The following is a 16,016-nucleotide window of genomic DNA, read 5'->3' as shown; positions in this document are numbered from 1 at the left end:
GTCATGAACATCTGGCGACGAGATGACGAATTGCTCGAGGCATTCGTCATCCGTTACAATAAAGAATGCCTAGAGATAGGCGACGTGGCGGACCAAATGGCGCGAAACCATTTTATTCGGGCCGTCAAAGACAGAGAGATGGTCATGACCATCTCTGGCAAGGAGGGTCTGCCTAAAAAATGGGAGGATGTCATGACCGCAGTCAAGACATATGCCCAGACACAGCGGTCGCTCGAACCGCACGTCAAAAAGGCAAAACCCCAAGCCGAAACATCCCATCAAGGGTCCAAACGTAACAACAAACGAAACCGGGATGCGGGCAATCGGGATATTACTAAACCGTATTTCCCGCAACCCAACACGTTTGACCCACAATGCTACAACCCGGCCCGAGACACTCGGGCACCAAGAAAAGAATCTCGGGACCGCAAATGGACCGAGATCAACCAGTCGCCAAGAGAGGTCCTCCTCGCGGACCCACAATTCTTGCGACCGGCCCAACCAATGAAGTCCAAGAAAAGTCAGGACCTCGCACTATACTGTGAGTACCACAAGGACTCGGGCCACACCACCAACAACTGCATCAGTCTCCGGCTGGAGATTGAGCGGGCGTTGAAAGAGGGGAAACTGCAACACCTTTTACCAGGTGGACAAAAGCCCACCAAGCATATCACCCCTCACAACGAAGGTACCTCCTCCGGAAAGAAAGCCATGTACGTGGCTTCCACCCACATGATTTACGGAGGCAAGGGTAGGCCGCGCAAGGCGGCACGAAGACCGGACAATGATTGGAAAGACGAGCAAGTCGTCTTCCCAAAAGTCCGAGGCGGACCGCGTGACAGACGCGCCGTCGTCATTTCAGGCCAGCTGGCCCATTACTGCACCGAGCGTCTGTTCATTGACCCGGGCAGTACATCCGATATAATCTATGAGCAATGCTTCAATCAATTTGACCAAGAGGACAAAGATCGGTTGCAAGCCGTAGATTACCCGCTGGCCGGATTCGCAGGGGAAACAGTCTTTCCCCTAGGCCAAATTACATTTCCCGTGCGTCTTACCAATGGTAAACACACGCGGACGGAGGAGGTAAACTTCATGGTTTTACCCCACACCTCCAATTATGATGTCCTCCTTGGGAGAGAATCCCAAGGAGATTTCAATATGATCACATCCGTCCCCCACTCCGCGGTTGGTTTCCCAACCGCATCGGGGGTTGCAATCATCTACGCCCGCAAGGACGTCATGATGACGGACGAAGCACGTCCGACAAAGGTCGCAAGGCCCACCCCCGTCGACCAACCGGAAAAATGGGTTCTCAACCCAACGCATCCGGAACAGAAGGTCACATTGGGTCACGCCTTATCCTCGACCACCAGAGCGCACCTGAAGGAGCTCCTCTTCAGGAACCAAGACATCTTCGCGTGGACTCCCGCAGACATGACAGGGGTCCCACGCGAAATAGCGCAGCACTATTTGAATACCAAACCAGGTATCAAACCAGTGATCCAAGGCCAACGCCACCTTGGGTCAGCTAAAAATCAGGCGATGCAAGAGCAGATCGAAGAACTGCTCTCCGCAGGTATACTGCGGGAAGTCAAGTACCAGACTTGGTTATCCAACCCTGTCATGGTAGAAAAACCATCCGGGGGCTGGCGCCTGTGCGTCGATTACAAGGACCTTAACAAGGCCTGCCCCAAGGATTGTTACGCGCTTCCGGAAATCGACGAAAAGGTCGATAACCTCGCACCATTTAGGTGGAAGTGTTTCCTCGATTGCTACAAAGGGTACCACCAGGTACAAATGGCACTTGAGGATGAAGACAAAACGGCATTCCGGACCCCAACCGGAAACTACTGCTATACAAAAATGCCGTTTGGGTTGCGCAACGCGGGCTCAACCTACCAGAAACTGATGAACGACACTTTCCGCGGTCAAATAAGCAAAAGTGTCGAAATCTATATGGACGACCTGGTCGTCATGAGCATGGAGGAAGATACCATGCTCACTGATATAGAAAGAACATTCCAAACTCTGCGAAGCGTCAACATGAAGCTCAATCCAGGGAAATGCTCGTTTGGAATGGAAGAAGGCAAATTCCTTGGGTTCATCGTCACCAAAGATGGATTCAAGGTAAACCCGGAAAAAGTGCAGGCGATCGAGCGCATGCCATCGCCTGCATCGATGAAAGATATGCAACGCCTGGCCGGAAGGCTGGCGGCACTCAACAGGTTCTTGGCTAACCACGCAGCCAAGTCATACCCTTTCATCAAGACCCTGCGAAGCTGTTCAAAGAAGGAACAATTCCAGTGGACCACAGAGGCCGAAAAGGCCTTCCAGGAAATGAAGGAATGTTTGATACAACTCCCAACACTAACCGCACCATGCAAAGATGAGCCACTCATCTTATACCTATCCGCTGCAGACAACGCAGTGGGCGCGGTATTAATAGTGGAACGAGCGGGGGTTCAAACACCCATCTATTATATCAGCAAAATGCTCAACGACCCGGAGACGAGATACTCAATAATGGAAAAATTGGTACTAGCACTGGTACATGCTTCAAGACGGTTACGACGCTACTTCGTAAACCACATCATCACAGTGCTAACCAATTACAGGATCGGCCCGATCCTGTCCAAACCCGACATCTCTGGGAGATTAGCAAAATGGGCAATTGAGCTGGGCGCACATACAATACATTACAAACCGCGCCCTGCCATCAAAGGCCAAATCTTAGCTGATTTCGCCGCTGAAGTACCAGCGGATCGCATCCAAGAATGCGAAGAATCCCAAAATCCTGCGCCCCCACCACCCTCCTCAGAAGTATGGGCACTATTTACCGATGGTGCATCCAACGAGGACGGCGCGGGCGCAGGTCTGCGACTCGTCAGCCCTGACGGCCAAGAGCTTACATATGCCATCCGCCTCGATTTTAAAAGCACAAACAACGAGGCAGAATATGAAGCACTACTAGCCGGGCTACGTTTAGCAGTCAAAATCGGCGTGCAACATCTGGAAGCGCACGTCGATTCCTTGTTAGTTGCGGGCCAGGTACGCGGCGACTATGCCGCCAAAGGGGATATCATGATCCTCTACCTCGAGCAAGCCCTGCAGCTAAAATCCAAATTCGCTTCATTCAATATTCGACACATTAATCGAAGCGAAAACAAATCTGCGGATGCACTATCAAAACTTGCATCCACCAGCTTCCAACACTTGGCAAAGGAGGTACGTATCGAGATTTTGCAAAATCCTTCGGTTCCTCTACGCCAGGTCAGTGTCATCCAATACGGAACAACGTCATGGATGACACCAATTATCGCATACCTTCAGTCAGGTGTGACTCCCGAGAGCAAAACAGAGGCACGTAAGTTGCAATACAAAGCGTGCCACTATCAAATGGGAGACGGCATCTTATACCGAAAGTCATACCTCGGACCGCTCCTCCGATGCGTTAATCCACAAGATGCCACATACCTTATCCGAGAGATACATGAGGGCATATGCGGCATACATGCCGGACCACGCATGGTCGTGGTAAAAATCATGAATGCCGGGTATTACTGGCCCGGCATGCACCTGGACGCCGTCAAAGAATTACGCAAATGCATGGACTGCCAGCGCCATGCACCAAAAACTTTGCGGCCAAAAAACAATCTGGTCCCCGTCACTACTGCATGGCCTTTTCAAAAATGGGCGATCGATGTAGTGGGACCATTCCCGGACGCACCAGGTGCAGTTAAATTTATCATAGTGGCGGTTGATTACTTCACAAAATGGGTAGAGGCGAAACCACTCGCTTCCACCACTGCTATGATAACAAGAAAGTTCATTTGGGAGCACATCATCTGCCGTTTCGGTTTACCAATGTACATTGTTACCGACAACGGCACCAACTTCGCTGCCGACGAGTTCCAAAAATGGCTAGAAGAGCTGAACATCAAACACATATTCTCGTCAGTCGCACACCCGCAAGGGAACGGCCAAGTCGAGAGTATAAATAAAGGCCTAGTCGACGGAATCAAAGCACGATTGGGAACAGCCAGGCGTGGCTGGGTCGATGAACTCCCAAGCATCTTATGGGCTCACCGCACTAGCCCAAAAACAAGCAACGGGGAAACACCTTTCAGCCTCGTCTACGGGTCTGAAGCGGTGATACCCGCGGAAATGGGCCTCCCATCTCCTAGAATGTTGGCTATCGAAAAGCTAGACAACAACAGGGAACGTAGGATCGATTTGGACCTCCTAGAAGAAAGGCGCGAGAACGCCGCCATCAACGAGGCCAAATACAAATCCAAACTGGAAAAGTATTACAACGCGCGAGTTCGCGTTTGTACTTTCACTCCAGGGGACTACGTCCTACGTGACAACGAGGCATCTAATGCCGAGCGCCCAGGAAAACTTGCCCCCAAGTGGGAAGGACCCTACCTCATCAGCGAGGTCTTAGGGAAGGGCGCATACAGGTTACAAACACTAGAGGGCGAACCTATCGCCAGAACATGGAACGCACAACAGCTTAGACGCTGCTATATGTAAGCTATGTTCCTACACTCTCTATGTAACCTATTGGGCCGCAGGCCATTTGAACATAAATAAATAAACAATTTTCTACATTATTGTTTGTTATTACTATTACAAATGCGTGTTCCACTTTGCGGTATCCCAAAAACAGATTGGCAAAATCTTCATTCATGATACCCATACAAAGTGGTAACCACACACAACTATTGTAATAGGCCAGCAAAAGACAAACAGACTTGCATGTTTTATCCGGCCGGATACACAAGTTTTTGTTAAACACAATTCCTGAGCCCCAAAAAGGCAAACAATGGAATTGACGCGGACTCATACGACAAAGGTATGGAGTACACTCGACCCCATTCACAAATGGGTAGAGTTCCGGTAATACAAGCTTTTACAAAGCTTAAGCAATTCTAAAAACCCTCACACGGTAATTAACAGAATTGATGCATACCCATACAACAAAAGTATGGAGTATACTTGACCCCGTTCATAAATGGGTAAAGATTACGCATACACACGTTCAGACATGCAAGAATTAAAAACACTTGTATAAACTGAACAAAGAAACTTTATATTCAAAAAATTCAAGTATCTACATGATGCTTACTGAATTTACATAAAGTTCCTACTCTATACAAGAGGAATACAAAAAAGGAGGCACACTCGCCAACCTAAACCCTATTTTGAACCACTGGTCCCCGCGTCGCCTCCGACGTCACCAGCAGGTTCTTCCTCTTCCACATCAGGGTAAAGCATCCGCAAGCGGTCAACATAGTCCGCAACCTCCAAACACTCGTCCAGCTCCCCTACACAGGCAAGGGGCGTGTCATAAAAGGAGGCTACGGCCGCTTTCAGACGACCCTCGGTATCTACATCCCGGAACCCGGATGCCTGATCAGTATAACCGCCTGCGGATAGTACATTGATGTGCCCAATGCAGCGGTTAAAACCAGCCTTGAAGCCAGCATCACGCGCACGTTCCTTAACCAGGTCCAAACCTGATGAGGTCTCAGGGGCATTCATTATGGCCTCGACAATCTGCAGTAAAAAGATCATAAGTCTTGCATGCTAATCCAAGCAAATGTAAAGGCAAAGGATACTTACACGCGCGATGCCGTGAGTCCGCAACCACTCACGGTCAGCTTCCAGTTGGTTAAAAGAGGACACCAAGGCATCCTTGGCCTCAACAGCAGCGTCAGCCCGGTTCTCCGCAACAGATACGCGGGCATTAAGGTCCGTAACCGCGACCTCCCGGGCCTGAACCTCAGCCTGTTACAAGAACAGCAAACGGTTCACGCGATAAATATTTTCAAAACAATAAAGGAAATATAAAACAAAGGTAACGCAACATACCTGAAGGCTTTCAACAACTTTGCCTAAACGAATGCGCTCCGCATTCGCCTCTTCAAGAGCCTTAGAAGCACGGCTCTCCTTCTCTGCGGCCTCTTCATAGGCCTTTGAGGTACGAGCCCCGGCTTCTTTGGCCTCTTCAAGGGCCTTCAAGGCGTCGGACTTCGCCTGCAGCGCCTTCACAGAAATGGCCTCAGCCGCAGCCTTCTCTTGGCTCAAGGTAGCATTCGCTGCCTTGGCATTCGCCAACTCCTGCCGAGTATGAAACAGAACGTTATTCTGCTTAGCCCAAGATTCATTCCATTTCTTGCGCTCATTGGACAACTTTTCGTTCCAACTCTTGCGCTCATCAGCAAGGAGTTTAGCAAGGGAACGCACCTGTTTTAGCTGGGCAGCGGCAGCCCATTCCGAAGTCTGCTTCTGCTTCTCAAAAGCAGCTTTATCCTTCTCGAGCTGCTCCGCACCCGCACGAGCAGCCTCGATCAACTTCTCGGCTTCCGCCCGCATACGAGCAGCCTCCTCCTCGCGGCGGCCCAGCACCTTATAATCTTCCAAAATGGCATTAGCCACAATGGAAGTCCCTACCAACATGGTCGAGAGCTGGTTTACACGCAGCTCCCGCGGCGCGGCACGGGCACGCTCGACTTCAAACGGGGTCCCCAGACCACCCAAAATCTCCCTACATGCCGCAGGGTCGTTAGAAATATCATCCCCCTGCATAACAGTCCAGGGGGGTCGGTGGTACACCATACTGCGACCCGGGGAGTAGGTGCGGTAATAATACTCCAATTCAGACTCTCCAGGCTGAATTGGAGGCCCGTCATAACCCGCACCACCGGCAGACGAGCCGCTACCTTTCTCCCCAGCAGGAGACTTCTGCGGCTCAGCATCCTGCTGCCGCACCTCAGCATCAGACTTCTGCTTACCGGCATCTGAAAACCTCAAGTTCAATCCGTCACCCTCATCAGGAGAGATCAGATTGTCCGAGGAGTCCACAGTGTCAAAAATCCGGTCAGCAGTCGCCTCCACCGTCTTCTCCAAAGGGGGATCACGAACTGGCCCAGCAAAAGGGGCCGCAGGCTCCTTAGGCGCGACCTTCTCCTTCAAAACACCCGCACCCGCGGCAGCGGTGTGCGGAGGAGACGCAGGAATTTCACCAAAAGAATACCCCGCATCTCGGGATTCTGCAATCCAAAGAGTATTCAATGAGTATTACCACCCATGGTACATACAAAACAAAGAAAAGGGATATACTTACCAGCAGCAACTGCAGGTTTCTTCTGCACCGGAGCAACTCTCCTGGTCAGCAGTCTCCGCCTCTTCGGTTCACCACCACCAGCAGCTTTCTGCTCTGGCCCCCTTTTCTCTCCAACAACGGGGGGAACCACACCAGTTCCACCCGCGGCCGCACCACTACCTATAACACCCAAACCCTCAAGGGTGTCAGATACTACGACGTAATCGGTATATCCCCGAGAACAAGATTGATAGGTACCTGCGGCTTCAAAAACGGAAGAAGGGGCAGCTGAGCTTTCAACACTCCCCTTACCACGACCCCGCACGGTCTTTTTTACCGTTTTCTTCTCCACAGTCTTTTTGGGGACGCGTTTCTCAAACTTCCCCAAATCCGCAAGGACACCTGGATTCACACAATCAACAGAACCAGTCAAAAAGATAAACTGAAAAAACTAATGCCGCGTAAGACGTACCTCTTGCGTCTCCCGGAACCGGGGCTTCCAGCACCGCTTTTGATGGTACGCGGAAGTTCTTCAGAATTTCAAGGTTGAAACCTTTCTTCAACTCAACCGCGATCAGTTCAACCTGGCCCTTGAAATCAGGCTCAAACATCCTCCACAAGCCAACCGCATCCGCTGATACATGCATGCAGGTTACCACAAAGGCTTGGGAAATAAGGAAAATAACAAAGGGTAACGAACTTACCACCACCCTGTTCCCGCAACACGGGTCTTTCCTTCCTATCCGGTCTAGAGAGCATCATCCGCAATATCCATAGTTGGTCATTATCCAACTTCTTGAGTTCAATAGGCCGCAGCCTAGAGAACCAGTCCGCGGTCTCTGCGGAAGCAACAGGAATATCTTCATCGGAAACTCCAACATCGACGTTCCTGAAAGACATGTTAGCATAGACCGCACAGGCTTTCACGTAGAAGAACCTCTTCTTCCAGCCTGTCACACCCTTAGGGGGTGTCATCAACTTCAGACTCCCATGCCTTTGAGTGAACGAGAAAAAACCGGTGTTCACCGTCAACTGGTAGAAACGCCGGAAGTTCTCCACTGAAATAGGCAGGCCATAGGCACGGAATGTGTACTCAAAATTCCGAATTCGGAACATTCCGAAAGGACTAAGCTGGGAGATATGGAGGTGATAATACTCCAATACCTCCGCCACAAACACCGTCACCGGCAACCTAAGGTTACCGTGGGTGAAAAAATCCGCCCACAAGGTTATATAACCAGCCGGAGCATCGGCACCGGTGTCCCCCACTTGTGGGTAGGTAGCATTCCAGTCTTTGGCCATCTGAACAGTGGCCATCAGGGTTTTAAAACTACCTTTTGTCCACTTTAACACCGGTAACCCACCACCGGGAACATTAACATCATCATCCTCGTCTTCTTCCTCAGCCACTATCGGCTGTTCAGGGTTTTCACCCTCCACATTGTGTGGATTCGATGGTTCAGCCATCAAAAATGTCAAAGAAACGGAAGATGATGAACAGAAACACTAGAAACCTCACCGGAATTTCAGAAAAAATCGTCGGAGAAAACAGATGACAACTTTCTCTCAAACGGCAAATTTTTTGAATTTTCGACAAAGTGAGAGGAAACCACAAACGGTTATCCCCTTATATACCCATCGCAATTAATGCGGAGGGAGAAAGCAAATCATCACGTTCAAAAAGAACGTATCTTGCAACAACACGTGTCGAGCGCCGTTTTAGCTGACGGTTATCACGCGCGCGTGGCCGCCCACGCGCCTGACAAAGAAGACGTTTACACTCCCTGCTACAGTGCATTTAATGCCTCGGGCAGTGCAAATGTCCTTTCATTTCAGCACATGCAGAAACGTCTCACCAACTTCTACCAACTCACACGTGCGATCAAGCCACGTAGGCAAGAAAAAGCGACAACATTATCCAAAAAACATAAGCGGCATGCGGTTTTTCTGGTTTACCGCACCATAACCCATACCGCATGTCGTTTTTTTATATACCCTAAAAAATAGGTAGAAATATATCTATCTATGCTATAAAGGGATATATTACCTTTTCCGCATCACTCACGAGCACACGTGAAATATGCGGAAGTGACACACATGAACCCATTCAGATGTGTCAGATGCTCAGAACCAGTGTTGTTCTTTGGACTGAACCGCATCTCAGGAACAGGCAAAGCGCATTGCCTTCCTTTTCTTCAAGCTTCAAATCCCTCCTGTCCGGTTCACAACCACAGAGGGTGCATGAACAACTTCTTCAGAAGAAAGAAGGAACGGAATCTACGCGCCCGCACATCAGCAGCCCTGACTCCTGAACCTTCAAGAGTTACATCCGTGCAACAAGCACACTTTGAGCGAATATGGGACTGCAACATCGCAGACACCCATGAAGAGCTACAGACATAACCATAGCTTCCGCAGAGTGGTTGCTACGGAAACGCAAAGCTCACTCCACATCACCGAACGAGGCTACCTCGTTGTAAACTCGGTATTGGAGCGTGAAGGTAAGTGGCTCCAGAAAGAACGCAGATACGTGCTCTAAACAAGCACTTATCAAGCAGCAAGTGTCCGAACAACGGTAACAAGTCTGCCTATGACTTTGTTTACCTGCCAACGGACCGCGGTAACAAGTCTGCTTACGACTTTGTTTACCTACCAATGGATCGCATGGAATAAACAACGATGGGCATCCCCTTGCCTATGACCATGTTTATTTACCCATAGTCTAGATCCACATTGTTCGACCAAACACGGCCAACAATGACGCAACGAAGTAACCGCAAAGAACGTACGGTTACTTGAGAGCTATCAAGATGAACACGAACACCCAACAAAAAAGGGATGGTCATCTCATCATAGGATGCTGAACATAGAACTTGAGCAAAGTTCTAACACAACATCCAAAACCTTCAAACCTGACCGCAAAGGTTGGTTTACAAGTTTTTCTTTTCTTCTTCGTGCACCATTCTGGCAAATGGTTCGAAGAAGAAACCACCTCCAAGAGGTTCGAAACATGTGCAAACCTTCGAACCACCATCCAAGAGGTTGGTTCGAAGTTTGTGCAGCATTACTATGAAGGTCCCTAACAGGCCTTCAACACAACAACAGGTGGCAACCCACCTGACGACATGCAACGGCTGAGAATTTCGCGTCAAGCGAAACCCCTTCACCGGTACGGAAGAGGCGTAGCCGGATTTTTTACCAGATCACCAGGTTGATCTGGCCTAAAAATTTTCTCCAGACTGCCACACTACCTTCCTACACCATAAGTCCAGTACTCCTCCCACGTGCAACTTGCACAAGGGAGCAACACTAGACTGGGGGGACTTGAAGGGGTATGGTCCCAAAACGACCATTACCCGCATCAAACAAACCCCTACCAGTAAGCAAACCGCACCCATGCGGTCACATCCTTCGAACCCATTCGGTTCGAAGATGAATAGCTTGACCCAAGTACGAAAGACGATGAACATATCGATGCGGCTGGCACCGCATCATATGGCCATTTTCGTCACGACAAGGGAAGCGAGCAAATAGTCTCCACATACGATGATGCGGCCAACACCGCACCTCGCGTATTTCTTGATCACAAGTAGGAGACGCGGTAACTTCAGACGTTACCGCATGCAGCGATGCGGCTCGCACCGCACCCTGCATATCCAGCAAGTGGACTGACACGCCAGGCAAGTGGCTGACACCACGAGGCAAGTGGCGCCGGCGACAGTCCCCTGTCAGAGCTATTAAAGCAATGGGCTGACGTGGCGTAACCCCCACGGCCGGCGAGACTGACACACCTGCAACGGTGCAGCTCGTCGTCAGCCCATCCATCAATCTCCTCCTTCACTCCTCGGCTATAAATACCGACCCCAAACCAGGTTTGAGGTATCTCTTCACAACTCTCTAACTACTACTATAATCTTGCTTTGCTTCCCAAGCAAACTACTGATTCTCACGCCGGAGAGTGGTAACAAGGAGCACCCCCACCCCATCCTCCTTGTTACGAGTCACGGCTTGTTTCCTTGTGCAGGAGATCATCCACCGGTGACCCAGCCAGCGATCTCCGAGAGGAAGGGATTAACCCTTCTTGACGAGACCAGTGTGTTAACCCCTGCCCGGTAACCCATTGTACAACAAAAGTATGGAGTATACTTGACCCCGTTCATAAATGGGTAAAGATTACGCATACACACGTTCAGACATGCAAGAATTAAAAACACTTGTATAAACTGAACAAAGAAACTTTATATTCAAAAAATTCAAGTATCTACATGATGCTTACTGAATTTACATAAAGTTCCTACTCTATACAAGAGGAATACAAAAAAGGAGGCACACTCGCCAACCTAAACCCTATTTTGAACCACTGGTCCCCGCGTCGCCTCCGACGTCACCAGCAGGTTCTTCCTCTTCCACATCAGGGTAAAGCATCCGCAAGCGGTCAACATAGTCCGCAACCTCCAAACACTCGTCCAGCTCCCCTACACAGGCAAGGGGCGTGTCATAAAAGGAGGCTACGGCCGCTTTCAGACGACCCTCGGTATCTACATCCCGGAACCCGGATGCCTGATCAGTATAACCGCCTGCGGATAGTACATTGATGTGCCCAATGCAGCGGTTAAAACCAGCCTTGAAGCCAGCATCACGCGCACGTTCCTTAACCAGGTCCAAACCTGATGAGGTCTCAGGGGCATTCATTATGGCCTCGACAATCTGCAGTAAAAAGATCATAAGTCTTGCATGCTAATCCAAGCAAATGTAAAGGCAAAGGATACTTACACGCGCGATGCCGTGAGTCCGCAACCACTCACGGTCAGCTTCCAGTTGGTTAAAAGAGGACACCAAGGCATCCTTGGCCTCAACAGCAGCGTCAGCCCGGTTCTCCGCAACAGATACGCGGGCATTAAGGTCCGTAACCGCGACCTCCCGGGCCTGAACCTCAGCCTGTTACAAGAACAGCAAACGGTTCACGCGATAAATATTTTCAAAACAATAAAGGAAATATAAAACAAAGGTAACGCAACATACCTGAAGGCTTTCAACAACTTTGCCTAAACGAATGCGCTCCGCATTCGCCTCTTCAAGAGCCTTAGAAGCACGGCTCTCCTTCTCTGCGGCCTCTTCATAGGCCTTTGAGGTACGAGCCCCGGCTTCTTTGGCCTCTTCAAGGGCCTTCAAGGCGTCGGACTTCGCCTGCAGCGCCTTCACAGAAATGGCCTCAGCCGCAGCCTTCTCTTGGCTCAAGGTAGCATTCGCTGCCTTGGCATTCGCCAACTCCTGCCGAGTATGAAACAGAACGTTATTCTGCTTAGCCCAAGATTCATTCCATTTCTTGCGCTCATTGGACAACTTTTCGTTCCAACTCTTGCGCTCATCAGCAAGGAGTTTAGCAAGGGAACGCACCTGTTTTAGCTGGGCAGCGGCAGCCCATTCCGAAGTCTGCTTCTGCTTCTCAAAAGCAGCTTTATCCTTCTCGAGCTGCTCCGCACCCGCACGAGCAGCCTCGATCAACTTCTCGGCTTCCGCCCGCATACGAGCAGCCTCCTCCTCGCGGCGGCCCAGCACCTTATAATCTTCCAAAATGGCATTAGCCACAATGGAAGTCCCTACCAACATGGTCGAGAGCTGGTTTACACGCAGCTCCCGCGGCGCGGCACGGGCACGCTCGACTTCAAACGGGGTCCCCAGACCACCCAAAATCTCCCTACATGCCGCAGGGTCGTTAGAAATATCATCCCCCTGCATAACAGTCCAGGGGGGTCGGTGGTACACCATACTGCGACCCGGGGAGTAGGTGCGGTAATAATACTCCAATTCAGACTCTCCAGGCTGAATTGGAGGCCCGTCATAACCCGCACCACCGGCAGACGAGCCGCTACCTTTCTCCCCAGCAGGAGACTTCTGCGGCTCAGCATCCTGCTGCCGCACCTCAGCATCAGACTTCTGCTTACCGGCATCTGAAAACCTCAAGTTCAATCCGTCACCCTCATCAGGAGAGATCAGATTGTCCGAGGAGTCCACAGTGTCAAAAATCCGGTCAGCAGTCGCCTCCACCGTCTTCTCCAAAGGGGGATCACGAACTGGCCCAGCAAAAGGGGCCGCAGGCTCCTTAGGCGCGACCTTCTCCTTCAAAACACCCGCACCCGCGGCAGCGGTGTGCGGAGGAGACGCAGGAATTTCACCAAAAGAATACCCCGCATCTCGGGATTCTGCAATCCAAAGAGTATTCAATGAGTATTACCACCCATGGTACATACAAAACAAAGAAAAGGGATATACTTACCAGCAGCAACTGCAGGTTTCTTCTGCACCGGAGCAACTCTCCTGGTCAGCAGTCTCCGCCTCTTCGGTTCACCACCACCAGCAGCTTTCTGCTCTGGCCCCCTTTTCTCTCCAACAACGGGGGGAACCACACCAGTTCCACCCGCGGCCGCACCACTACCTATAACACCCAAACCCTCAAGGGTGTCAGATACTACGACGTAATCGGTATATCCCCGAGAACAAGATTGATAGGTACCTGCGGCTTCAAAAACGGAAGAAGGGGCAGCTGAGCTTTCAACACTCCCCTTACCACGACCCCGCACGGTCTTTTTTACCGTTTTCTTCTCCACAGTCTTTTTGGGACGCGTTTCTCAAACTTCCCCAAATCCGCAAGGACACCTGGATTCACACAATCAACAGAACCAGTCAAAAAGATAAACTGAAAAAACTAATGCCGCGTAAGACGTACCTCTTGCGTCTCCCGGAACCGGGGCTTCCAGCACCGCTTTTGATGGTACGCGGAAGTTCTTCAGAATTTCAAGGTTGAAACCTTTCTTCAACTCAACCGCGATCAGTTCAACCTGGCCCTTGAAATCAGGCTCAAACATCCTCCACAAGCCAACCGCATCCGCTGATACATGCATGCAGGTTACCACAAAGGCTTGGGAAATAAGGAAAATAACAAAGGGTAACGAACTTACCACCACCCTGTTCCCGCAACACGGGTCTTTCCTTCCTATCCGGTCTAGAGAGCATCATCCGCAATATCCATAGTTGGTCATTATCCAACTTCTTGAGTTCAATAGGCCGCAGCCTAGAGAACCAGTCCGCGGTCTCTGCGGAAGCAACAGGAATATCTTCATCGGAAACTCCAACATCGACGTTCCTGAAAGACATGTTAGCATAGACCGCACAGGCTTTCACGTAGAAGAACCTCTTCTTCCAGCCTGTCACACCCTTAGGGGGTGTCATCAACTTCAGACTCCCATGCCTTTGAGTGAACGAGAAAAAACCGGTGTTCACCGTCAACTGGTAGAAACGCCGGAAGTTCTCCACTGAAATAGGCAGGCCATAGGCACGGAATGTGTACTCAAAATTCCGAATTCGGAACATTCCGAAAGGACTAAGCTGGGAGATATGGAGGTGATAATACTCCAATACCTCCGCCACAAACACCGTCACCGGCAACCTAAGGTTACCGTGGGTGAAAAAATCCGCCCACAAGGTTATATAACCAGCCGGAGCATCGGCACCGGTGTCCCCCACTTGTGGGTAGGTAGCATTCCAGTCTTTGGCCATCTGAACAGTGGCCATCAGGGTTTTAAAACTACCTTTTGTCCACTTTAACACCGGTAACCCACCACCGGGAACATTAACATCATCATCCTCGTCTTCTTCCTCAGCCACTATCGGCTGTTCAGGGTTTTCACCCTCCACATTGTGTGGATTCGATGGTTCAGCCATCAAAAATGTCAAAGAAACGGAAGATGATGAACAGAAACACTAGAAACCTCACCGGAATTTCAGAAAAAATCGTCGGAGAAAACAGATGACAACTTTCTCTCAAACGGCAAATTTTTTGAATTTTCGACAAAGTGAGAGGAAACCACAAACGGTTATCCCCTTATATACCCATCGCAATTAATGCGGAGGGAGAAAGCAAATCATCACGTTCAAAAAGAACGTATCTTGCAACAACACGTGTCGAGCGCCGTTTTAGCTGACGGTTATCACGCGCGCGTGGCCGCCCACGCGCCTGACAAAGAAGACGTTTACACTCCCTGCTACAGTGCATTTAATGCCTCGGGCAGTGCAAATGTCCTTTCATTTCAGCACATGCAGAAACGTCTCACCAACTTCTACCAACTCACACGTGCGATCAAGCCACATAGGCAAGAAAAAGCGACAACATTATCCAAAAAACATAAGCGGCATGCGGTTTTTCTGGTTTACCGCACCATAACCCATACCGCATGTCGTTTTTTTATATACCCTAAAAAATAGGTAGAAATATATCTATCTATGCTATAAAGGGATATATTACCTTTTCCGCATCACTCACGAGCACACGTGAAATATGCGGAAGTGACACGCATGAACCCATTCAGATGTGTCAGATGCTCAGAACCAGTGTTGTTCTTTGGACTGAACCGCATCTCAGGAACAGGCAAAGCGCATTGCCTTCCTTTTCTTCAAGCTTCAAATCCCTCCTGTCCGGTTCACAACCACAGAGGGTGCATGAACAACTTCTTCAGAAGAAAGAAGGAACGGAATCTACGCGCCCGCACATCAGCAGCCCTGACTCCTGAACCTTCAAGAGTTACATCCGTGCAACAAGCACACTTTGAGCGAATATGGGACTGCAACATCGCAGACACCCATGAAGAGCTACAGACATAACCATAGCTTCCGCAGAGTGGTTGCTACGGAAACGCAAAGTTCACTCCACATCACCGAACGAGGCTACCTCGTTGTAAACTCGGTATTGGAGCGTGAAGGTAAGTGGCTCCAGAAAGAACGCAGATACGTGCTCTAAACAAGCACTTATCAAGCAGCAAGTGTCCGAACAGCGGTAACAAGTCTGCCTATGACTTTGTTTACCTGCCAACGGACCGCGGTAACAAGTCTGCTTACGACTTTGTTTACC

At 50.1% G+C, this 16,016-nt stretch overlaps 1 protein-coding gene across 1 annotated transcript; it reads right to left on the bottom strand.

The window, feature by feature from the left end:
* Nucleotides 1–5,393: 5,393 nt before the first annotated feature.
* LOC118485020 lies at nucleotides 5,394–14,683 on the bottom strand. The gene is made up of 11 exons (XM_035981229.1): nucleotides 14,071–14,683; nucleotides 13,839–14,000; nucleotides 13,705–13,768; nucleotides 13,299–13,314; nucleotides 11,948–12,049; nucleotides 7,816–8,545; nucleotides 7,584–7,745; nucleotides 7,370–7,513; nucleotides 6,931–7,058; nucleotides 5,692–5,793; nucleotides 5,394–5,432 (listed from the first exon to the last, which is right to left on the bottom strand). Exons 1-11 carry the CDS (start codon nucleotides 14,681–14,683, stop codon nucleotides 5,394–5,396), a joined length of 2,262 nt encoding a protein of 753 aa, XP_035837122.1.
* Between the last annotated feature and the right edge of the window lie 1,333 nt (nucleotides 14,684–16,016).

Source organism: Helianthus annuus, chromosome 12, assembly GCF_002127325.2.
Source record: "Helianthus annuus cultivar XRQ/B chromosome 12, HanXRQr2.0-SUNRISE, whole genome shotgun sequence".
NCBI lineage: Eukaryota > Viridiplantae > Streptophyta > Magnoliopsida > Asterales > Asteraceae > Helianthus > Helianthus annuus.
The sequence above is the reverse complement of the archived record's forward strand: the minus strand, read 5'-3'. Positions and strand labels throughout refer to the sequence as shown.

Excerpts from the sequence above, each read along its gene's own strand:
- LOC118485020 (XM_035981229.1), bottom strand. The coding sequence starts at position 14,683 with ATGGCCACTGTTCAGATGGCCAAAGACTGGAATGCTACCTACCCACAA. Across the intron at positions 13,769-13,838 it reads GGTTCCGGGAGACGCAAGAG|GTGTCCTTGCGGATTTGGGG; the intron begins GTACGTCTTACG and ends GTGTGAATCCAG. Across the intron at positions 8,546-11,947 it reads TTGAGGCCAAGGATGCCTTG|GGTGAAAACCCTGAACAGCC; the intron begins GTGTCCTCTTTT and ends CACAATGTGGAG.